Here is a 24937-nt window from a genome sequence, read left to right on the forward strand (position 1 = left end):
AATGTTGATTATAGAGCGCGCTGCAGGCGATTTCTGGAACCTCCTTTAAAAAAAGACGATTTACGGTGTACATCGTAACTCAGGATTGGATTATCTGAAATCAAAAAACCAAACAAATTTTGTTAATATTGTATATTAGATTATCTAGTAATTAATCGTTCGGCCAATCAAAATAGTGAATTTTCACAAAATGGCAGCTTTTAAAAGAAATGATCTCGATTTTTACGTTAAAATTTGGCCGTAAATTGATTATAAACTGGAAAATAAGTATCAGATTTACAAAAGGGACGATTAATTGCTAGAAAATGTATCTTTAAAGATTGAGTTAAAACGGTTGACCGATCAAACAAGCCGTTTTCGAGATATCGTGTACACCGACTTGAAAAATGCCGTTTTGAAAAAAACACGTTTAAAGTTTCAATACCTACCTTAAAACGTGTCGAGGCATCTCTACATATTTAGGTATAACTCCGAAAGTATTGCTTAGATCTACTTCAAATTTCGTGCGTATACTTTTCAATACATGTACATTACAAAAATGCAATAAAAAAAATCGATTGTTTTGAAAGTCATAACTGCGTATGACCCCTTAACATAAAAACATACGATATACATACACACTTATACGTAAACGAAGACAATTTTTTCATTCAGAAAAATATACACCGATTTGTCAGTACAAATTGTTCTCCACATAGTTTAGCAACTATGAAACTTTGACATGCGAATGTTCAAACTTCTTGATTATAAAGTCGCCTATGCTTCTTGATTACAAAAATTATAAATGTAAATAAAATAGAAATTTGCAAAGATGATGTTAATATTCAAAGAATCGTTTCCAATAAAAAAAAACCAAAAGCATTTTATTATTTAATATGAACGATCTAGCAAATCCCAACACTTCAAAATCCCCTAACATGGAATGAAGTCCCCTTACCTGGTAACTTTGCCATTGGCAAAGCTTCACTCCCTTTTTTAGAAACACATATGCGTTGCTCAGAAGAGATTAATAAACGTACACGCCTATTGCTTACCCTTCTGATGTAAGTTTGTCGCCCCCTCATCTGGTACTTTGCTAGCACGCTCTGCTGCGAGCGTGCCACTCTGCTGCCCGTCCCTAGTTTAGATCTTTATTCATTTCAAAATCTTCGCGATCAGGAGTACCAGCAATGTACTTCCATGCCGTACCTAATGCATTTATTGCTCTCTTATTTCTAAATTCCGGTTTTGGTTTTATGTTTGAAAGTATTACTAATATTCTTGTTGAGGTAGGTTAGTACGTCTTTTAAAAAATTGTCGTATTGGTCCAGGTCAATATGGTGTATTATCTGGAATGTCCCCTGTATTTTAGATTGTCCGTCATTGATCGTTATAACATGATTTTTCGAGAAGTTTAGTATTTCCATGTCTGTTAAGCTAGTGGTCGTCATGATGAATATGGTTAGTATTAGTAGGATGTCCTTGCTGTTTGTCATATTGTTTCTAAAGGGTGGTTAAATTTTAAGGGCCGATGTTGAATGTGAACCACACCTAAACGTCAAGCTTTTTCCTGTATTTCATTGAAGATTTTTCAATTTCAGACTAATTCAATTTGAGCCATGGAAAGATGCACAATGGAGCGATGCGTTAAAGTTATTCAGGCCTATTATGAAAACGGACGTTCAAATCAAAATGCATATCGAAGAAAATCATCTTCAGAGATGCGGCACATTTTCACCTCAGTGGATTCGTCAATAAGCAGAATTGCCGCATTTGGGCGAATGATAATCCAAGAGTGATTGCCGAAAAACCAATGCACCCACAAAGAGTGACTGTTTGGTGCGGTTTATGGGCCGGCGGCATCATTGGACCGTATTTTTTCCAAAATGAGGCCGGTTAGGCAGTTACTGTGAATAGTGTTCGTTATCGTGAGATGATAACGAACTTTTTATGACCCGAATTGGAAGATATGGATGTGGACGATATGTGGTTTCAACAGGACGGTGCCACTTGTCACACAGCTAACGAAACAATGGCTCGTTTGGGCGAAAAATTTGATGGCCGAATAATCTCACGACGCAGCGATGTCAATTGGCCGCCAAGATCATCTGACTTGACTTCTTTCTTTGGAGTTATTTGAAAGAAAAGGTGTACGTCGATAAGCCAGCAAAAATTCAAGAGCTAAAGGATGAGATAATTCGGCACATTAACGGCATAGAACCTCAATTATGCCTCAGCGTCATCGAAAATTTGGACCATCGGATGGAGGTGTGCCGCCGAAGCCGCGGCGGTCATTTGGCCGAAATTTTGTTTTATGCGTAATTCAGCCATACCAATATTTTCATAATAAAGAGAAATGACAATCATTTCCTAAAAAAATTATATTTATTTGGAAAACTTGCCTTTATCAGAAGTTAAAAAACGAGATATAGGAGACATGGTTCAAAAGAACATTATTCCAAAGAGTTTTTATGAGACGTACTATAAAAACTTAATAGACACTTAATTTAAATTTAATTCATTGATATTTTTTTTTAATAAGCAATAACTTTTGTTTCGAATTACTGGAAATGAATAAATGTTAATAACACTGGTTTACAGCCAGTTGAAAAGTTGAAATTTGTGATCCAGTGTAATTTTTATTAAACATCAATAAATTGGCATTCCTGTAAGTTATAAATAATATTTATCAATTCTAGTGAGAAAATCAATTCTAAGTGTATAAAAAAATTTCAGGAAAAGAGTAACAACTCAAAAATTTGTTATTTTAGAGCAACTACTAAACAAATAAGAATGAAACAACCGTTATATTGTTTTTAATGATATTTTCGCGCAATTACATATTTTTTTCCTTGTAATATATTATTAATATTTACGGAAACAGTTTTTCGTCTCTACTGAAAATGTTCAGATTTTGAGTTGTTACGCTTTAACGTAACAAGTGCGATATGTTAAAACTGTAATCATTTTTGAACAATTTTGCCTTTGAAATCAATAAAAACTAACTTCACCAAAAAAGTTATGGTGTTTTCAATAGGTAATACTTCATATCGTTCACCCTGTACTTGCAGAAACTGGCATGCCACATATCCAAGAAAGACTCGAATTGAGCACATTACGACTGATACCTAAACTTTTTTATACTCATTGTTGTAGGATACACAACAAAGTAACACAAGCGCTTATGCGAAAACGGCATATAAAAAAGCAATCAGCTATCCATCGTGTTGTTCAAAAGACAGCGCATCTCGATCTTGATATAAAACCAAAGTGCTTAAAAACTAGCAAACACCTCCCATAGGCTCTACATTCCTCTTTTTTGGAAGACGAACTAATGTGCTCAGCCTTCTGCTCTATTTTCTCAGCTGAAGCCTATGCTGTAAAAGAAGCAACAAAATGGGCGGTAACGACAAAATGAAAATATACCATATGCACCGATAGCCTCTCAACAATAATGGCGATACAGAACCCAATTAACGTAAGCCCGCTGATTGCATGTATTCGAGATACCCTGATTGCATATAAGACGAAGTAACCGATAAGGAAGCTAAAAATGGATCGCATATGCTACTTCGTAGAGACAAACGAGAAAAATTACAATATATATTACGCTATATTTACAAAATGAAAGAAAATCTACAGAAAGAGTTTTATTACTACATTAATTTATTTAAAAATAGTTTTTTACGGAGCAAGCTCCGTCTTTATTTCACAACTCTCAAATTTGAACTGAACTTTACAAAATTTCTTAAAGCTAACTTATCCGCGTGATCATATTCGCGGAATTTCGCTTGTTGCCGTTCACATGGTTTATTGCAGACACAATGTCAGCGAGAAGGTCGAGCAACGGAAACGCGTGTAATGGATGAACTTTCAGCATTCAGTAGCGTTAACTCCTCCTTTCTTAAAAACGATTGTCCTCGATCGTCTTATTAGAAATAGGGTAGGTCACGTAGTCGAAGATATGAATAACTAACGACGTTTCCTAGTTGGTTATTATTTGTGTTAATTGATGCATCTGGGCGATTCGGTAAGGTGCTGGACGTTATGTAGACTTATTTGAATGTTTCCGTTGGTACTTCTTGGATGATTATTTTTGATGGGGCTGTATTTCCTCGATTGTTGGTATGTATTGATTATTACTTATTGTGCAAAATGATTTTCTACTACTTAGTATTTGAGGATGCAGGTGCTGTTACTAATATCAATTATGTTATTTCTCTCACAAATTTTTATTACAATACTTTTAATTTCATACATTTATTCTTTATTCTATATACATATATCATTTTTGTCTTTTAGAATTTTTTCAAAATCAAGTTTAGTAATTTCTTTATTTCTCTTAACTGGTCTTATTATAATATTCTTATAAGTAATATTGTTTGTTAGTGGTATTTTTACCAAATATAAAATTCACGATTACGTTAATTATTACGTTAACTTTTGCATATCCTAATGCTTCTTCTACTGATGCAAATGGCATTCTTTCTTCTTTTAAATTGATGATTGCTGTCTCAATTTCTTTTTTATTCAACAACATTGTATTCATAATTCCAATTATAGCCCATTTAATTACGTACTTAATGTTTATTAATTCCTATTTTACTTTCCAGATTCAGAGGTATTTCACTTATTACATAATTGTCTTTTCTTATCGAATTTGTCCTAATGTTGTACTGTTGTTAATTCTTTCATTGAAAACTTCATAAATCATTACTTGATCATTATTATTTTCCTTTAGTTTTTTTAGATTAGTGACGGGCAAACTCAGCACGTTTGCACTGTGCAGCAGCGTGTGCTTCTGCGTTCTAAAAGTTCTAGGTGAAGGGGGATAACAAAGCACAGGGAAGAAACAGAAAAAATGAGCAAGTTGTGCCTATGTTTGTATCCTGAATGAGAGAGCAATTATTCATGAATTCTTACCAGGGATGGCAACTTTAAACTTCATATCAACAAATTTCTAAAAAATTAGGTTTTTTGGTAGATTTTTCTTCAATAACTAAATTAAATACATATTACACTTCCTATTATAATAATGATTTAAGATAAAAAACAACAATAAACATGCAATAAAACATTTCAAAAGTTCGCGTAATACTGTTTTTTAATTGCTAGATGTAAAGAAGATTAAGGCCTCTGAAAATATTTAATATGAGATTAAATTAAAATCTTACATATTGGAAAGTAATGACAGTTAAATCTTCAATAATATTGATCACTGCATATACTGACGAATCTGTAAATTACGCACACTTATCTTATGATTTCTTAAATGGTTTTTGAGTTCGGATATATTTTTTTTAAATTAATGTTTTTTAAATTGAGCTAAGAAATCCAGATTTTCAAATTTTTTAGCAAATTACTTTATAAAACTGCAAACTCTCCTCAGCTACCGAAGTTTGTTAAATGTTTCAGAATTTTTAGCTACTGAATGATACCATATTTTCTTTTATTTTTCATGAAAAGTGGACGTGATTGACAACTAATTTCGTCCATCTAAATCCAATACAATCTGATATGCACAACTGCATATAAAAATAAACAACCAAGAGTATCTACATATGTATATAAATCATCAATAATAAAATCAACAATGTCCAAAATTGATTCCCACATTTAACAACTACGGCAACTCTTACTCATAAGTTTTGACATTTCATAAATAAAATCAGTTTTTTCGTGTTTTCTTCACATTTCGACGATATTTTTTGAGACCGTAAGTTACATATTATTGTCGCATAAAAAACCACTAATATTAAGTGTATTTGTATGGTGTGGATGCAGTGTTGAAAATTCTATTTAAAAATTTGAAACGGCGAACGTCAAAACAAAGTGCACAGTGTTCAACTGCCGACAAAAACATACATCTAAATTATTAAAATTTTTTTAAATTTCTTAGGAAAGCGAAGATTACGTTGTAGATGCAAAGCGTGCAACTTATGAAATCGCGTTAAACCTTGTTCGTGAGAATGGTGCATTTTCGGATGGCGAATTGGTGAAGTCTTGTATATTAAAAGCAGTAGGAATTTTGTCCCCTTCAGAATAACCGAAATATGAGGGTATGTGCTTATCTCGTAGAACTATAAGCAGACGAGTAGATGAAATGGCGGATATTACAGAATCGCAATTAAAAGGGCGGCCGCCGCAGCCGAATGGGTTGGTGTGAACTACCATTCGGAATTCACAAAGAGAACGTTGGCTCGAATCTCGGTGAAAACAACAAAATTAGGATTTTTTTTTCTAATAGCGGTCGCCCCTCGGCAGGCAATGGCAAACCTCCGAGTGGATTTCTGCCATGAAAAAGCTCCTCTTAAAAATATCTGCCGTTCGGAATCGGCTTGAAACTGTAGGTCCCTCCATTTGTGTAACAACATCAAGACGCACACCACAAATAGGAGGAGGAGCTCGGCCAAACACCCGAAAAGGGTGTACGCGCCAATTATATATATATATATATAAAATCAATCACAGCGATTTCATATAGAGTTACTAACAAAAAAACAATAATAAATTTTAACATATATTTATCCTTTATTCTTTTGAGCAAACATTATTTTACTAGTTATGAAAAGCTTTCATTCGAAAATATTTTATTTTAAATGTTGAAAAAGATATTTCGAAATAAGAACTATTTATTTAAAATTAAAAAATGTGTATGTACTTTGTCATACAATACACAATGTAATCTGCATGTAGCCGAACATGAGACCTTGTAGCCACCAGGTAGGCCCACTTTTAACACGTTTCCTCCAATTTTTTTTAGAAAAAAATCCGCTGTTTTCCATGGTATCAAACAAATTTCTCTAATCATTTTTGTGTACTTTGTCATACTGTGCGCATTGCCATATGCGTGTGATTTGAATATGAGAGCAAGTAAGTAGTCACCAAGAATATCCACTCTACTAAGATAATTTCCCCAATGATTTTTGAAAACATCCCGTATTTTTTTAATGGAAACATGTTTTCCCACCAATGTCAGGTAACTAAATTGTCCTTTTTAACAACATTAAATGTATAACATGCATTGTTTAAATAAAACATGGCTGGTTGAGATTACTGTTTGCTGTTGTGACCAGCATTTCTTTATAAAAATGCATTAACATAAAAACATACGATATACATACATACTTATATGTAAACGAAGACAATTTTTTCATTCAGAAAAATATACACCGATTTGTCAATACAAATTTTTCTCCACATAGTTTAGCAACTATGAAACTTTGACATGCGAACGTTCAAACTTCTTGATTATAAAGTCGCCTATGCTTCTTGATTACAAAAATTATAAATGTAAATAAAATAGAAATTTGCAAAGATGATGTTAATATTCAAAGAAGCGTTTCCAATAAAAAAAAACCAAAAGCATTTTATTATTTAATATGAACGATCTAGCAAATCCCAACACTTCAAAATCCCCTAACATGGAATGAAGTCCCCTTATCTGGTAACTTTGCTATTGGCAAAGCTTCACTCCCTTTTTTAGAAACACATATGCGTTACTCAGAAGAGATTAATAAACGTACACGCCTATTGCTTACCCTTCTGATGTAAGTTTGTCGCCCCCCACTCTGCTGCCCGTCCCTAGTTTAGATCTTTATTCATTTCAAAATCTTCGCGATCAGGAGTACCAGCATTGTACTTCCATGCCGTACCTAATGCATTTATTGCTCTCTTATTTCTAAATTCCGGTTTTGGTTTTATGTTTGAAAGTATTACTAATGTTCTTGTTGAGGTAGGTTAGTACGTCTTTTAAAAAATTGTCGTATTGGTCCAGGTCAATATGGTGTATTATCTTGAATGTCCCCTGTATTTTAGATTGTTCGTCATTGATCGTTATAACATGATTTTTCGAGAAGTTTAGTATTTCCATGTCTGTTAAGCTAGTGGTCGTCATGATGAATATGGTTAGTATTAGTAGGATGTCCTTGCTGTTTGTCATATTGTTTCTAAAGGGTGGTTAAATTTTAAGGGCCGATGTTGAATGTGAACCACACCTAAACGTCAAGCTGTTTCCTGCATTTCATTTAAAATTTTTCAATTTCAGACTAACTCAATTTGAGCCATGGAAAGATACACAATGAAGCAATGCGTTAAAGTTATTCAGGCCTATTATGAAAACGGACGTTCAAATCAAAATGCATATCGAAGAAAATCATCTTCAGAGATGCGGCACAATTTCACCTCAGTGGATTCGTCAATAAGCAGAATTGCCGCATTTGGGCGAATGATAATCCAAGAGTGATTGCCGAAAAACCAATGCACCCACAAAGAGTGACTGTTTGGTGCGGTTTATGGGCCGGCGGCATCATTGGACCGTATTTTTTCCAAAATGAGGCCGGTTAGGCAGTTACTGTGAATAGTGTTCGTTATCGTGAGATGATAACGAACTTTTTATGACCCGAATTGGAAGATATGGATGTGGACGATATGTGGTTTCAACAGGACGGTGCCACTTGTCACACAGCTAACGAAACAATGGCTCGTTTTGGGCGAAAAATTTGATAGCCGAATAATCTCACGACGCAGCGATGTCAATTGGCCGCCAAGATCATCTGACTTGACTTCTTTCTTTGGAGTTATTTGAAAGAAAAGGTGTACGTCGATAAGCCAGCAAAAATTCAAGAGCTAAAGGATGAGATAATTCGGCACATTAACGGCATAGAACCTCAATTATGCCTCAGCGTCATCGAAAATTTGGACCATCGGATGGAGGTGTGCCGCCGAAGCCGCGGCGGTCATTTGGCCGAAATTTTGTTTTATGCGTAATTCAGCCATACCAATATTTTCATAATAAAGAGAAATGACAATAATTTCCTAAAAAAATTATATTTATTTGGAAAATTTGCCTTTATCAGAAGTTAAAAAACGAGATATAGGAGACCTGGTCCAAAAGAACATTATTCCAAAGAGTTTTTATGAGACTTACTATAAAAACTTAATAGACACTTAATTTAAGTTTAATTCATTGATATTTTTTTTTAATAAGCAATAAGTTTTGTTTCGAATTACTGCAAATGAATAAATGTTAATAACACTGGTTTACAGCCAGTTGAAAAGTTGAAATTTATGATCCAGTGTAATTTTTATTAAACATCAATAAATTGGCATTCCTGTATGTTATAAATAATATTTATCAATTCTAGTGAGAAAATCAATTCTAAGTGTATAAAAAAATTTCAGGAAAAGAGTAACAACTCAAAAATTTGTTATTTTAGAGCAACTACTAAACAAATAAGAATGAAACAACCGTTATATTGTTTTTAATGATATTTTCGCGCAATTACATCTTTTTTTCCTTGTAATATATTATTAATATTTACGGAAACAGTTTTTCGTCTCTACTGAAAATGTTCAGATTTTGAGTTGTTACGCTTTAACGTAACAAGTGCGATATGTTAAAACTGTAATCATTTTTGAACAATTTTGCCTTTGAAATCAATAAAAACTAACTTCACAAAAAAAAGTTATGGTGTTTTCAATAGGTAACACTTCATATCGTTCACCCTGTACTTGCAGAAACTGGCATGCCACATATCCAAGAAAGACTCGAATTGAGCACATTACGACTGATACCTAAACTTTTTTATACTCATTGTTGTAGGATACACAACAAAGTAACACAAGCGCTTATGCGAAAACGGCATATAAAAAAGCAATCAGCTATCCATCGTGTTGTTCAAAAGACAGCGCATCTCGATCTTGATATAAAACCAAAGTGCTTAAAAACTAGCAAACACCTCCCATAGGCTCTACATTCCTCTTTTTTGGAAGACGAACTAATGTGCTCAGCCTTCTGCTCTATTTTCTCAGCTGAAGCCTATGCTGTAAAAGAAGCAACAAAATGGGCGGTAACGACAAAATGAAAATATACCATATGCACCGATAGCCTCTCAACAATAATGGCGATACAGAACCCAATTAACGTAAGCCCGCTGATTGCATGTATTCGAGATACCCTGATTGCATATAAGACGAAGTAACCGATAAGGAAGCTAAAAATGGATCGCATATGCTACTTCGTAGAGACAAACGAGAAAAATTATATATTACGCTATATTTACAAAATGAAAGAAAATCTACAGAGAGTTTTATTACTACATTAATTTATTTAACCCTCTCATGCCCGATGTTGCATATACGCAACATTGTGTTTCCGGGCCTCTAACTCCCGTTATTTTCTAGTTATTGTTTTGAATTTTCTTTTAAATTATAGCTTACTGTGTTGAGAGAGCAAACAGCAAGTTGTTTGGCAGTCAGCTGTACACGCTTTCACTCTGTAGCTATATTTGTGAGCGAGAAGTTGAAAAATTGATTTTGCGAAAAAACAGTGTTTTAAAAAAGTGGAAAAAAATAATTAAAATAATTATTTCATCCTGAAACCAACATTACTACATAAATATAGAAAGGTAAGAGAGAATTTAGAAAAAAACCCTACATCAAAATATTATTTAGTTTGTCTGTAATAATTTTGTTATTTTCGTGTTGCGTATATGCAACATTAGTGTATTGTGGTAACTTTCGAAAAATATAATTTATTTCAGTATAGACTTTCTAAGATGCGCCCAAAAGGTCTGACTCAAGCTGAGATTGAAAGATTTGCCAACTTTGATTGGGATGATTCGGCTGACGATGAAATTGATGAAGAAGAAGATCAAAATATGGAGGAAATTATAGAGAAAACATTGAAATATTTAGATAACAGAGCTGAAAATGTGGAAGTTGGTTTGATTGACCAAATTATTGGAAGCAAAGATGTTGAAGATTTGAATGAAAATGAAATCGTTGCACAGGAGGTACTGGCAAAAATAGTTTTCAATAGTTTGAAGTGGAATTTGAAGCAGTATCTGCCATTGAAGTTCCACAAGTGGGGTTCCAAAATGTTTACGAGAGCTGGTGTGTCCGGGATTCTATATGATTTTAATCTGTACATTGGAGAAGGAACGTGCAAGACTTATGGCCTGGGAATATCACCAGATATTGTGCTTTTTTTATCATCCAATATGCCAGTAAACCAAAATTTCAAACTGTTTTTTGACAATTGGTTTTCTGCAATAAGCTTGATGTGTGCTCTAAAATAAAAAGGCATACTGGCCGTTGGTACAATTCGAAGCAACCGATTGAAAAATTGTGATCTAAGCAGTGAGAAAATCCTTCAAAAGCGAGGACGTGGATCAAGCGATTTCAGATTTGAAGCAACGCACAACTTGATTGCTTGCCGTTGGTATGATAATAAGAGCGTACAACTGGTTTCAAATTATGTAATGGTACAACAAACACATGGGAGGGGTTGATCTTGCAGACATGCTGCTTGAATTGTACAAAATCAACCACCGCTCAAATAAATGGTACATGCGTATAGTATACTGGTGCATAAATTCGAGTTTAGTAAACAGTTGGTTGTTGTACCGCAGAGACATTGCACATACAAATGGCGAATCAAAGTATATGCCGCTTATAAATTTTCAATTGGATGTTGCTGCCGAACTTTTGAACGCAAGTCAAACTACAGCTGTCGCCAAAAGGAGAGGTCGTCCATCATCACTCCTTTTGATAATGAATTCAGGAACTGCACCATCTTCTCCAGCATCACCAGCTCCATCATCACCAGCTGCTTCTACAGGATCTGAATCAAATCCCTATAAAAGAGCTTATATTGAAGACCCACCAAAATCACTACGACTTGGCGGTTATAATCATTGGCCGGAATGAGGAACAAGAGGCAGATGTAGAGTATGCACGGGTTTCCAAGCTGTAAATGCCGCAAATGTAATGTGCACTTGTGTTCCAATCCCCAAAAAAACTGTTTCGTGTCTTATCATACATAAAATATAAATTAACGGCATTTGTAAAAGAAATAAACTTGTTTTTAAATATATACCACCATTGCCCAATGTTGCATATACGCAACATCCTGTAGCTCTTGAACCAGGGCACCTAGGACCTTGAAATTTGGAACAGTTAATATTGATGTTAATCCTATCTTATATATCTACTCAAAAAAATTTTAGCCGAGCCCATTTTAATTCGGGCATGAGAGGGTTAAAAATAGTTTTTTACGGAGCAAGCTCCGTCTTTATTTCACAACTCTCAAATTTGAACTGAACTTTACAAAATTTCTTAAAGCTAACTTAGCCGCGTGATCATATTCGCGGAATTTCGCTTGTTGCCGTTCACATGGTTTATTGCAGACACAATGTCAGCGAGAAGGTCGAGCAACGGAAACGCGTGTAGTGGATGAACTTTCAGCATTCAGTAGCGTTAACTCCTCCTTTCTTAAAAACGATTGTCCTCGATCGTCTTATTAGAAATAGGGTAGGTCATGTAGTCGAAGATATGAATAACTAACGACGTTTCCTAGTTGGTTATTATTTGTGTTAATTGATGCATCTGGGCGATTCGGTAAGGTGCTGGACGTTATGTAGACTTATTTGAATGTTTCCGTTGGTACTTCTTGGATGATTATTTTTGATGTGGGTTTTATCCAAAATTTGAAGGTTATTTTATTGCTGTGTAGATTATTGCTAGTCCTGGCATTGCACTCTTGTTTATTGTCGAATCTGTTCTTAACAGATTTATCTTTTTCGTGTTGTTAATATGTAGTTCGTTGAGGGCTTTAATGATAAAATGTTGATGCGTTCCCTTTCTTGCGGTGTTGGCTGTATGATCGTAGACATTTCGATATTGGTGAATGTTTCGTTATTGATGCTCAATGATGTGTTGTGAAACTTGATTAGATAAGTACCAGTAATTGTTCACTGCTCTTTTTCCGTTTTTAGTGTTCCATTGAAGTCGTTTAGTAAGACTATTCCGGGCTGTATTTCCTCGATTGTTGGTATGTATTGATTATTACTTATTGTGCAAAATGATTTTCTACTACTTAGTATTTGAGGATGCAGGTGTTGTTACTAATATCAATTATGTTATTTCTCTCACAAATTTTTATTACTTTTTATTTCATACATTTATTCTTTATTCTATATACATATATCATTTTTGTCTTTTAGAATTTTTTCAAAATCAAGTTTAGTAATTTCTTTATTTCTCTTAACTGATCTTATTATAATATTCTTATAAGTAATATTGTTTGTTAGTGGTATTTTTACCAAATATAAAATTCACGATTACGTTAATTATTACGTTAACTTTTGCATATCCTAATGCTTCTTCTACTGATGCAAATGGCATTCTTTCTTCTTTTAATTTGATGATTGCTGTCTCAATTTCTTTTTTATTCAACAACATTGTATTCATAATTCCAATCATAGCTCATTTAATTACGTACTTAATGTTTATTAATTCCTATTTTACTTTCCAGATTCAGAGGTACTTATTACATAATTGTCTTTTCTTATCGAATTTAGTAATTGATTTCCTAATGTTGTAATGTTGTTAATTCTTTCATTGAAAACTTCATAAATCATTACTTGATCATTATTATTTTCCTTTAGTTTTTTTAGATTAGTGACGGGCAGACTCAGCACGTTTGCACTGTGCAGCAGCGTGTGCTTCTGCGTGCTAAAAGTTCTAGGTGAAGGGGGATAACAAAGCACAGGGAAGAAGCAGAAAAATTGAGCAAGTTGTGCGTATGTTTGTATCCTGAATGAGAGAGCAATTATTCATGAATTCTTACCAGGGATGGCAACTTTAAACTTCATATCAACAAATTTCTAAAAAATTAGGTTTTTTGGTAGATTTTTCTTCAATAACTAAATTAAATACATATTACACTTCCTATTATAATAATGATTTAAGATAAAAAACAACAATAAACATGCAATAAAACATTTCAAAAGTTCGCGTAATACTGTTTTTTAATTGCTAGATGTAAAGAAGATTAAGGCCTCTGAAAATATTTAATATGAGATTAAATTAAAATCTTACATATTGGAAAGTAATGACAGTTAAATCTTCAATAATATTGATCACTGCATATACTGACGAATCTGTAAATTACGCACACTTATCTTATGATTTCTTAAATGGTTTTTGAGTTCGGATATATTTTTTTTAAATTAATGTTTTTTAAATTGAGCTAAGAAATCCAGATTTTCAAATTTTTTAGCAAATTACTTTATAAAACTGCAAACTCTCCTCAGCTACCGAAGTTTGTTAAATGTTTCAGAATTTTTAGCTACTGAATGATACCATATTTTCTTTTATTTTTCATGAAAAGTGGACGTGATTGACAACTAATTTCGTCCATCTAAATCCAATACAATCTGATATGCACAACTGCATATAAAAATAAACAACCAAGAGTATCTACATATGTATATAAATCATCAATAATAAAATCAACAATGTCCAAAATTGATTCCCACATTTAACAACTACGGCAACTCTTACTCATAAGTTTTGACATTTCATAAATAAAATCAGTTTTTTCGTGTTTTCTTCACATTTCGACGATATTTTTTGAGACCGTAAGTTACATATTATATGTCGCATAAAAAACCACTAATATTAAGTGTATTTGTATGGTGTGGATGCAGTGTTGAAAATTCTATTTAAAAATTTGAAACGGCGAACGTCAAAACAAAGTGCACAGTGTTCAACTGCCGACAAAAACATACATCTAAATTATTAAAATTTTTTTAAATTTCTTAGGAAAGCGAAGATTACGTTGTAGATGCAAAGCGTGCAACTTATGAAATCGCGTTAAACCTTGTTCGTGAGAATGGTGCATTTTCGGATGGCGAATTGGTGAAGTCTTGTATATTAAAAGCAGTAGGAATTTTGTCCCCTTCAGAATAACCGAAATATGAGGGTATGTGCTTATCTCGTAGAACTATAAGCAGACGAGTAGATGAAATGGCGGATATTACAGAATCGCAATTAAAAGGGCGGCCGCCGCAGCCGAATGGGTTGGTGTGAACTACCATTCGGAATTCACAAAGAGAACGTTGGCTCGAATCTCGGTGAAAACAACAAAATTAGGAAAAACATTTTTCTAATAGCGGTCGCCCCTCGGCAGGCAATGGCAAACCTCCGAGTGGATTTCTGCCATGAAAAAGCTCCTCTTAAAAATATCTGCCGTTCGGAATCGGCTTGAAACTGTAGGTCCCTCCATTTGTGTAACAACATCAAGACGCACACCACAAATAGGAGGAGGAGCTCGGCCAAACACCCGAAAAGGGTGTACGCGCCAATTATATATATATATATATAAAATCAATCACAGCGATTTCATATAGAGTTACTAACAAAAAAACAATAATAAATTTTAACATATATTTATCCTTTATTCTTTTGAGCAAACATTATTTTACTAGTTATGAAAAGCTTTCATTCGAAAATATTTTATTTTAAATGTTGAAAAAGATATTTCGAAATAAGAACTATTTATTTAAAATTAAAAAATGTGTATGTACTTTGTCATAGAATACACAATGTAATCTGCATGTAGCCGAACATGAGACCTTGTAGCCACCAGGTAGGCCCACTTTTAACACGTTTCCTCCAATTTTTTTTAGAAAAAAATCCGCTGTTTTCCATGGTATCAAACAAATTTCTCTAATCATTTTTGTGTACTTTGTCATACTGTGCGCATTGCCATATGCGTGTGATTTGAATATGAGAGCAAGTAAGTAGTCACCATGATTTTTGAAAACATCCCGCATTTTTTTAATGGAAACATGTTTTCCCACCAATGTCAGGTAACTAAATTGTCCTTTTTAACAACATTAAATGTATAACATGCATTGTTTAAATAAAACATGGCTGGTTGAGATTACTGTTTGCTGTTGTGACCAGCATTTCTTTATAAAAATGCATTAAGGGGTTATACGCAGTTATGAAGCAAATAAAAGACGGGTTGTCAAGGATTTCTGCTGAAGAAAGTTCAGAATATTTAAATTTGAAAATTTTTGACGGTTATAAAAGCATCCTTCAAGAACGTAACAAAATTTTTTACTTATGAAAATGTTGATTATAGAGCGCGCTGCAGGCGATTTCTGGAACCTCCTTTAAAAAAAGACGATTTACGGTGTACATCGTAACTCAGGATTGGATTATCTGAAATCAAAAAACCAAACAAATTTTGTTAATATTGTATATTAGATTATCTAGTAATTAATCGTTCGGCTAATCAAAATAGTGAATTTTCACAAAATGGCAGCTTTTAAAAGAAATGATCTCGATTTTTACGTTAAAATTTGGCCGTAAATTGATTATAAACTGGAAAATAAGTATCAGATTTACAAAAGGGACGATTAATTGCTAGAAAATGTATCTTTAAAGATTGAGTTAAAACGGTTGACCGATCAAACAAGCCGTTTTCGAGATATCGTGTACACCGACTTGAAAAATGCCGTTTTGAAAAAAACACGTTTAAAGTTTCAATACCTACCTTAAAACGTGTCGAGGCATCTCTACATATTTAGGTATAACTCCGAAAGTATTGCTTAGATCTACTTCAAATTTCGTGCGTATACTTTTCAATACATGTACATTACAAAAATGCAATAAAAAAATCGATTTTTTTGAAAGTCATAACTGCGTATAACCCCTTAACATAAAAACATACGATATACATACACACTTATACGTAAACGAAGACAATTTTTTCATTCAGAAAAATATACACCGATTTGTCAGTACAAATTGTTCTCCACATAGTTTAGCAACTATGAAACTTTGACATGCGAATGTTCAAACTTCTTGATTATAAAGTCGCCTATGCTTCTTGATTACAAAAATTATAAATGTAAATAAAATAGAAATTTGCAAAGATGATGTTAATATTCAAAGAAGCGTTTCCAATAAAAAAAAACCAAAAGCATTTTATTATTTAATATGAACGATCTAGCAAATCCCAACACTTCAAAATCCCCTAACATGGAATGAAGTCCCCTTATCTGGTAACTTTGCCATTGGCAAAGCTTCACTCCCTTTTTTAGAAACACATATGCGTTGCTCAGAAGAGATTAATAAACGTACACGCCTATTGCTTACCCTTCTGATGTAAGTTTGTCGCCCCCTTATCTGGTACTTTGCTAGCACGCTCTGCTGCGAGCGTGCCACTCTGCTGCCCGTCCCTAGTTTAGATCTTTATTCATTTCAAAATCTTCGCGATCAGGAGTACCAGCATTGTACTTCCATGCCGTACCTAATGCATTTATTGCTCTCTTATTTCTAAATTCCGGTTTTGGTTTTATGTTTGAAAGTATTACTAATATTCTTGTTGAGGTAGGTTAGTACGTCTTTTAAAAAATTGTCGTATTGGTCCAGGTCAATATGGTGTATTATCTGGAATGTCCCCTGTATTTTAGATTGTTCGTCATTGATCGTTATAACATGATTTTTCGAGAAGTTTAGTATTTCCATGTCTGTTAAGCTAGTGGTCGTCATGATGAATATGGTTAGTATTAGTAGGATGTCCTTGCTGTTTGTCATATTGTTTCTAAAGGGTGGTTAAATTTTAAGGGCCGATGTTGAATGTGAACCACACCTAAACGTCAAGCTGTTTCCTGCATTTCATTTAAAATTTTTCAATTTCAGACTAACTCAATTTGAGCCATGGAAAGATACATAATGGAGCAACGCGTTAAAGTTATTCAGGCCTATTATGAAAACGGACGTTCAAATCAAAATGCATATCGAAAAAAATCATCTTCAGAGATGCGGCACATTTTCACCTCAGTGGATTCGTCAATAAGCAGAATTGCTGCATTTGGGCGAATGATAATCCAAGAGTGATTGCCGAAAAACCAATGCACGCACAAAGAGTGACTGTTTGGTGCGGTTTATGGGCCGGCGGCATCATTGGACCGTATTTTTTCCAAAATGAGGCCGGTTAGGCAGTTACTGTGAATAGTGTTCGTTATCGTGAGATGATAACGAACTTTTTATGACCCGAATTGGAAGATATGGATGTGGACGATATGTGGTTTCAACAGGACGGTGCCACTTGTCACACAGCTAACGAAACAATGGCTCGTTTTGGGCGAAAAATTTGATAGCCGAATAATCTCACGACGTAGCGATGTCAATTGGCCGCCAAGATCATCTGACTTGACTTCTTTCTTTGGAGTTATTTGAAAGAAAAGGTGTACGTCGATAAGCCAGCAAAAATTCAAGAGCTAAAGGATGAGATAATTCGGCACATTAACGGCATAGAACCTCAATTATGCCTCAGCGTCATCGAAAATTTGGACCATCGGATGGAGGTGTGCCGCCGAAGCCGCGGCGGTCATTTGGCCGAAATTTTGTTTATGCGTAATTCAGCCAATATTTTCATAATAAAGAGAAATGACAATAATTTCCTAAAAAAATTATATTTATTTGGAAAATTTGCCTTTATCAGAAGTTAAAAAACGAGATATAGGAGACCTGGTTCAAAAGAACATTATTCCAAAGAGTTTTTATGAGACGTACTATAAAAACTTAATAGACACTTAATTTAAGTTTAATTCATTGATATTTTTTTTAATAAGCAATAACTTTTGTTTCGAATTACTGAAAATGAATAAATGTTAATAACACTGGTTTACAGCCAGTTGAAAAGTTGAAATTTGGGATCCAGTGTAATTTTTATTAAATATCAATAAATTGGCATTCCTGTATGTTATAAATAATATTTATCAATTCTAGTGTGAATTTTCAGTTAAACAGAGACAACTCAAAATAACACCACTAAGTGTATAAAAAAATTTCAGGAAAAGAGTAACAACTCAAAAATTTGTTATTTTAGAGCAACTACTAAACAAATAAGAATGAAACAACCGTTATATTGTTTTTAATGATATTTTCGCGCAATTACATCTTTTTTTCCTTGTAATATATTATTAATATTTACGGAAACAGTTTTTCGTCTCTACTGAAAATGTTCAGATTTTGAGTTGTTACGCTTTAACGTAACAAGTGCGATATGTTAAAACTGTAATCATTTTTGAACAATTTTGCCTTTGAAATCAATAAAAACTAACTTCACAAAAAAAAGTTATGGTGTTTTCAATAGGTAACACTTCATATCGTTCACCCTGTACTTGCAGAAACTGGCATGCCACATATCCAAGAAAGACTCGAATTGAGCACATTACGACTGATACCTAAACTTTTTTATACTCATTGTTGTAGGATACACAACAAAGTAACACAAGCGCTTATGCGAAAACGGCATATAAAAAAGCAATCAGCTATCCATCGTGTTGTTCAAAAGACAGCGCATCTCGATCTTGATATAAAACCAAAGTGCTTAAAAACTAGCAAACACCTCCCATAGGCTCTACATTCCTCTTTTTTGGAAGACGAACTAATGTGCTCACCCTTCTGCTCTATTTTCTCAGCTGAAGCCTATGCTGTAAAAGAAGCAACAAAATGGGCGGTAACGACAAAATGAAAATATACCATATGCACCGATAGCCTCTCAACAATAATGGCGATACAGAACCCAATTAACGTAAGCCCGCTGATTGCATGTATTCGAGATACCCTGATTGCATATAAGACGAAGTAACCGATAAGGAAGCTAAAAATGGATCGCATATGCTACTTCGTAGAGACAAACGAGAAAAATTATATATTACGCTATATTTACAAAATGAAAGAAAATCTACGGAGAGTTTTATTACTACATTAATTTATTTAACCCTCTCATGCCCGATGTTGCATATACGCAACATTGTGTTTCCGAGCCTCTAACTCCCGTTATTTTCTAGTTATTGTTTTGAATTTTCTTTTAAATTATAGCTTACTGTGTTGAGAGAGCAAACAGCAAGTTGTTTGGCAGTCAGCTGTACACGCTTTCACTCTGTAGCTATATTTGTGAGCGAGAAGTTGAAAAATTGATTTTGCGAAAAAACAGTGTTTTAAAAAAGTGGAAAAAAATAATTAAAATAATTATTTCATCCTGAAACCAACATTACTACATAAATATAGAAAGGTAAGAGAGAATTTAGAAAAAAACCCTACATCAAAATATTATTTAGTTTGTCTGTAATAATTTTGTTATTTTCGTGTTGCGTATATGCAACATTAGTGTATTGTGGTAACTTTCGAAAAATATAATTTATTTCAGTATAGACTTTCTAAGATGCGCCCAAAAGGTCTGACTCAAGCTGAGATTGAAAGATTTGCCAACTTTGATTGGGATGATTCGGCTGACGATGAAATTGATGAAGAAGAAGATCAAAATATGGAGGAAATTATAGAGAAAACATTGAAATATTTAGATAACAGAGCTGAAAATGTGGAAGTTGGTTTGATTGACCAAATTATTGGAAGCAAAGATGTTGAAGATTTGAATGAAAATGAAATCGTTGCACAGGAGGTACTGGCAAAAATAGTTTTCAATAGTTGGAAGTGGAATTTGAAGCAGTATCTGCCATTGAAGCCCCACAAGTGGGGTTCCAAAATGTTTACGAGAGCTGGTGTGTCCGGGATTCTATATGATTTTAATCTGTACATTGGAGAAGGAACGTGCAAGACTTATGGCCTGGGAATATCACCAGATATTGTGCTTTTTTTATCATCCAATATGCCAGTAAACCAAAATTTCAAACTGTTTTGTGACAATTGGTTTTCTGCAATAAGCTTGATGTGTGCTCTAAAATAAAAAGGCATACTGGCCGTTGGTACAATTCGAAGCAACCGATTGAAAAATTGTGATCTAAGCAGTGAGAAAATCCTTCAAAAGCGAGGACGTGGATCAAGCGATTTCAGATTTGAAGCAAGGCACAACTTGATTGCTTGCCGTTGGTATGATAATAAGAGCGTACAACTGGTTTCAAATTATGTAATGGTACAACAAACACATGGGAGGGGTTGATCTTGCAGACATGCTGCTTGAATTGTACAAAATCAACCACCGCTCAAATAAATGGTACATGCGTATAGTATACTGGTGCATAAATTCGAGTTTAGTAAACAGTTGGTTGTTGTACCGCAGAGACATTGCACATACAAATGGCGAATCAAAGTATATGCCGCTTATAAATTTTCAATTGGATGTTGCTGCCGAACTTTTGAACGCAAGTCAAACTACAGCTGTCGCCAAAAGGAGAGGTCGTCCATCATCACTCCTTTTGATAATGAATTCAGGAACTGCACCATCTTCTCCAGCATCACCAGCTCCATCATCACCAGCTGCTTCTACAGGATCTGAATCAAATCCCTATAAAAGAGCTTATATTGAAGACCCACCAAAATCACTACGACTTGGCGGTTATAATCATTGGCCGGAATGAGGAACAAGAGGCAGATGTAGAGTATGCACGGGTTTCCAAGCTGTAAATGCCGCAAATGTAATGTGCACTTGTGTTCCAATCCCCAAAAAAACTGTTTCGTGTCTTATCATACATAAAATATAAATTAACGGCATTTGTAAAAGAAATAAACTTGTTTTTAAATATATACCACCATTGCCCAATGTTGCATATACGCAACATCCTGTAGCTCTTGAACCAGGGCACCTAGGACCTTGAAATTTGGAACAGTTAATATTGATGTTAATCCTATCTTATATATCTACTCAAAAAAATTTTAGCCGAGCCCATTTTAATTCGGGCATGAGAGGGTTAAAAATAGTTTTTTACGGAGCAAGCTCCGTCTTTATTTCACAACTCTCAAATTTGAACTGAACTTTACAAAGTTTCTTAAAGCTAACTTAGCCGCGTGATCATATTCGCGGAATTTCGCTTGTTGCCGTTCACATGGTTTATTGCAGACACAATGTCAGCGAGAAGGTCGAGCAACGGAAACGCGTGTAGTGGATGAACTTTCAGCATTCAGTAGCGTTAACTCCTCCTTTCTTAAAAACGATTGTCCTCGATCGTCTTATTAGAAATAGGGTAGGTCATGTAGTCGAAGATATGAATAACTAACGACGTTTCCTAGTTGGTTATTATTTGTGTTAATTGATGCATCTGGGCGATTCGGTAAGGTGCTGGACGTTATGTAGACTTATTTGAATGTTTCCGTTGGTACTTCTTGGATGATTATTTTTGATGTGGGTTTTATCCAAAATTTGAAGGTTATTTTATTGCTGTGTAGATTATTGCTAGTCCTGGCATTGCACTCTTGTTTATTGTCGAATCTGTTCTTAACAGATTTATCTTTTTCGTGTTGTTAATATGTAGTTCGTTGAGGGCTTTAATGATAAAATGTTGATGCGTTCCCTTTCTTGCGGTGTTGGCTGTATGATCGTAGACATTTCGATATTGGTGAATGTTTCGTTATTGATGCTCAATGATGTGTTGTGAAACTTGATTAGATAAGTACCAGTAATTGTTCACTGCTCTTTTTCCGTTTTTAGTGTTCCATTGAAGTCGTTTAGTAAGACTATTCCGGGCTGTATTTCCTCGATTGTTGGTATGTATTGATTATTACTTATTGTGCAAAATGATTTTCTACTACTTAGTATTTGAGGATGCAGGTGTTGTTACTAATATCAATTATGTTATTTCTCTCACAAATTTTTATTACTTTTTATTTCATACATTTATTCTTTATTCTATATACATATATCATTTTTGTCTTTTAGAATTTTTTCAAAATCAAGTTTAGTAATTTCTTTATTTCTCTTAACTGATCTTATTATAATATTCTTATAAGTAATATTGTTTGTTAGTGGTATTTTTACCAAATATAAAATTCACGATTACGTTAATTATTACGTTAACTTTTGCATATCCTAATGCTTCTTCTACTGATGCAAATGGCATTCTTTCTTCTTTTAATTTGATGATTGCTGTCTCAATTTCTTTTTTATTCAACAACATTGTATTCATAATTCCAATTATAGCTCATTTAATTACGTACTTAATGTTTATTAATTCCTATTTTACTTTCCAGATTCAGAGGTACTTATTACATAATTGTCTTTTCTTATCGAATTTAGTAATTGATTTCCTAATGTTGTAATGTTGTTAATTCTTTCATTGAAAACTTCATAAATCATTACTTGATCATTATTATTTTCCTTTAGTTTTTTTAGATTAGTGACGGGCAGACTCAGCACGTTTGCACTGTGCAGCAGCGTGTGCTTCTGCGTGCTAAAAGTTCTAGGTGAAGGGGGATAACAAAGCACAGGGAAGAAACAGAAAAATTGAGCAAGTTGTGCCTATGTTTGTATCCTGAATGAGAGAGCAATTATTCATGAATTCTTACCAGGGATGGCAACTTTAAACTTCATATCAACAAATTTCTAAAAAATTAGGTTTTTTGGTAGATTTTTCTTCAATAACTAAATTAAATACATATTCCACTTCCTATTATAATAATGATTTAAGATAAAAAACAACAATAAACATGCAATAAAACATTTCAAAAGTTCGCGTAATACTGTTTTTTAATTGCTAGATGTAAAGAAGATTAAGGCCTCTGAAAATATTTAATATGAGATTAAATTAAAATCTTACATATTGGAAAGTAATGACAGTTAAATCTTCAATAATATTGATCACTGCATATACTGACGAATCTGTAAATTACGCACACTTATCTTATGATTTCTTAAATGGTTTTTGAGTTCGGATATATTTTTTTTAAATTAATGTTTTTTAAATTGAGCTAAGAAATCCAGATTTTCAAATTTTTTAGCAAATTACTTTATAAAACTGCAAACTCTCCTCAGCTACCGAAGTTTGTTAAATGTTTCAGAATTTTTAGCTACTGAATGATACCATATTTTCTTTTATTTTTCATGAAAAGTGGACGTGATTGACAACTAATTTCGTCCATCTAAATCCAATACAATCTGATATGCACAACTGCATATAAAAATAAACAACCAAGAGTATCTACATATGTATATAAATCATCAATAATAAAATCAACAATGTCCAAAATTGATTCCCACATTTAACAACTACGGCAACTCTTACTCATAAGTTTTGACATTTCATAAATAAAATCAGTTTTTTCGTGTTTTCTTCACATTTCGACGATATTTTTTGAGACCGTAAGTTACATATTATATGTCGCATAAAAAACCACTAATATTAAGTGTATTTGTATGGTGTGGATGCAGTGTTGAAAATTCTATTTAAAAATTTGAAACGGCGAACGTCAAAACAAAGTGCACAGTGTTCAACTGCCGACAAAAACATACATCTAAATTATTAAAATTTTTTTAAATTTCTTAGGAAAGCGAAGATTACGTTGTAGATGCAAAGCGTGCAACTTATGAAATCGCGTTAAACCTTGTTCGTGAGAATGGTGCATTTTCGGATGGCGAATTGGTGAAGTCTTGTATATTAAAAGCAGTAGGAATTTTGTCCCCTTCAGAATAACCGAAATATGAGGGTATGTGCTTATCTCGTAGAACTATAAGCAGACGAGTAGATGAAATGGCGGATATTACAGAATCGCAATTAAATGGGCGGCCGCCGCAGCCGAATGGGTTGGTGTGAACTACCATTCGGAATTCACAAAGAGAACGTTGGCTCGAATCTCGGTGAAAACAACAAAATTAGGAAAAACATTTTTCTAATAGCGGTCGCCCCTCGGCAGGCAATGGCAAACCTCCGAGTGGATTTCTGCCATGAAAAAGCTCCTCTTAAAAATATCTGCCGTTCGGAATCGGCTTGAAACTGTAGGTCCCTCCATTTGTGTAACAACATCAAGACGCACACCATAAATAGGAGGAGGAGCTCGGCCAAACACCCGAAAAGGGTGTACGCGCCAATTATATATATATATATATAAAATCAATCACAGCGATTTCATATAGAGTTACTAACAAAAAAACAATAATAAATTTTAACATATATTTATCCTTTATTCTTTTGAGCAAACATTATTTTACTAGTTATGAAAAGCTTTCATTCGAAAATATTTTATTTTAAATGTTTAAAAAGATATTTCGAAATAAGAACTATTTATTTAAAATTAAAAAATGTGTATGTACTTTGTCATACAATACACAATGTAATCTGCATGTAGCCGAACATGAGACCTTGTAGCCACCAGGTAGGCCCACTTTTAACACGTTTCCTCCAATTTTTTTTAGAAAAAA

At 33.7% G+C, this 24937-nt stretch overlaps 1 protein-coding gene across 1 annotated transcript in view; it reads left to right on the plus strand.

Annotated features, from left to right (window-relative positions):
- The window catches only part of LOC128869829 (uncharacterized), a 92689-nt gene that overhangs the window by 18117 nt on the left and 49635 nt on the right, over nucleotides 1–24937 (plus strand). Inside the window, exons 3-4 of the mRNA XM_054112431.1 lie at nucleotides 10524–10775; nucleotides 20000–20251. Coding sequence (XP_053968406.1) covers nucleotides 10524–10775; nucleotides 20000–20251 — 504 coding nt within the window. The remainder of the gene's footprint in view (nucleotides 1–10523; nucleotides 10776–19999; nucleotides 20252–24937) is intronic.

The sequence above is a fragment of the Anastrepha ludens genome, chromosome X (assembly GCF_028408465.1).
Source record: "Anastrepha ludens isolate Willacy chromosome X, idAnaLude1.1, whole genome shotgun sequence".
In the NCBI taxonomy this organism is placed as follows: Eukaryota; Metazoa; Arthropoda; class Insecta; order Diptera; family Tephritidae; genus Anastrepha; species Anastrepha ludens.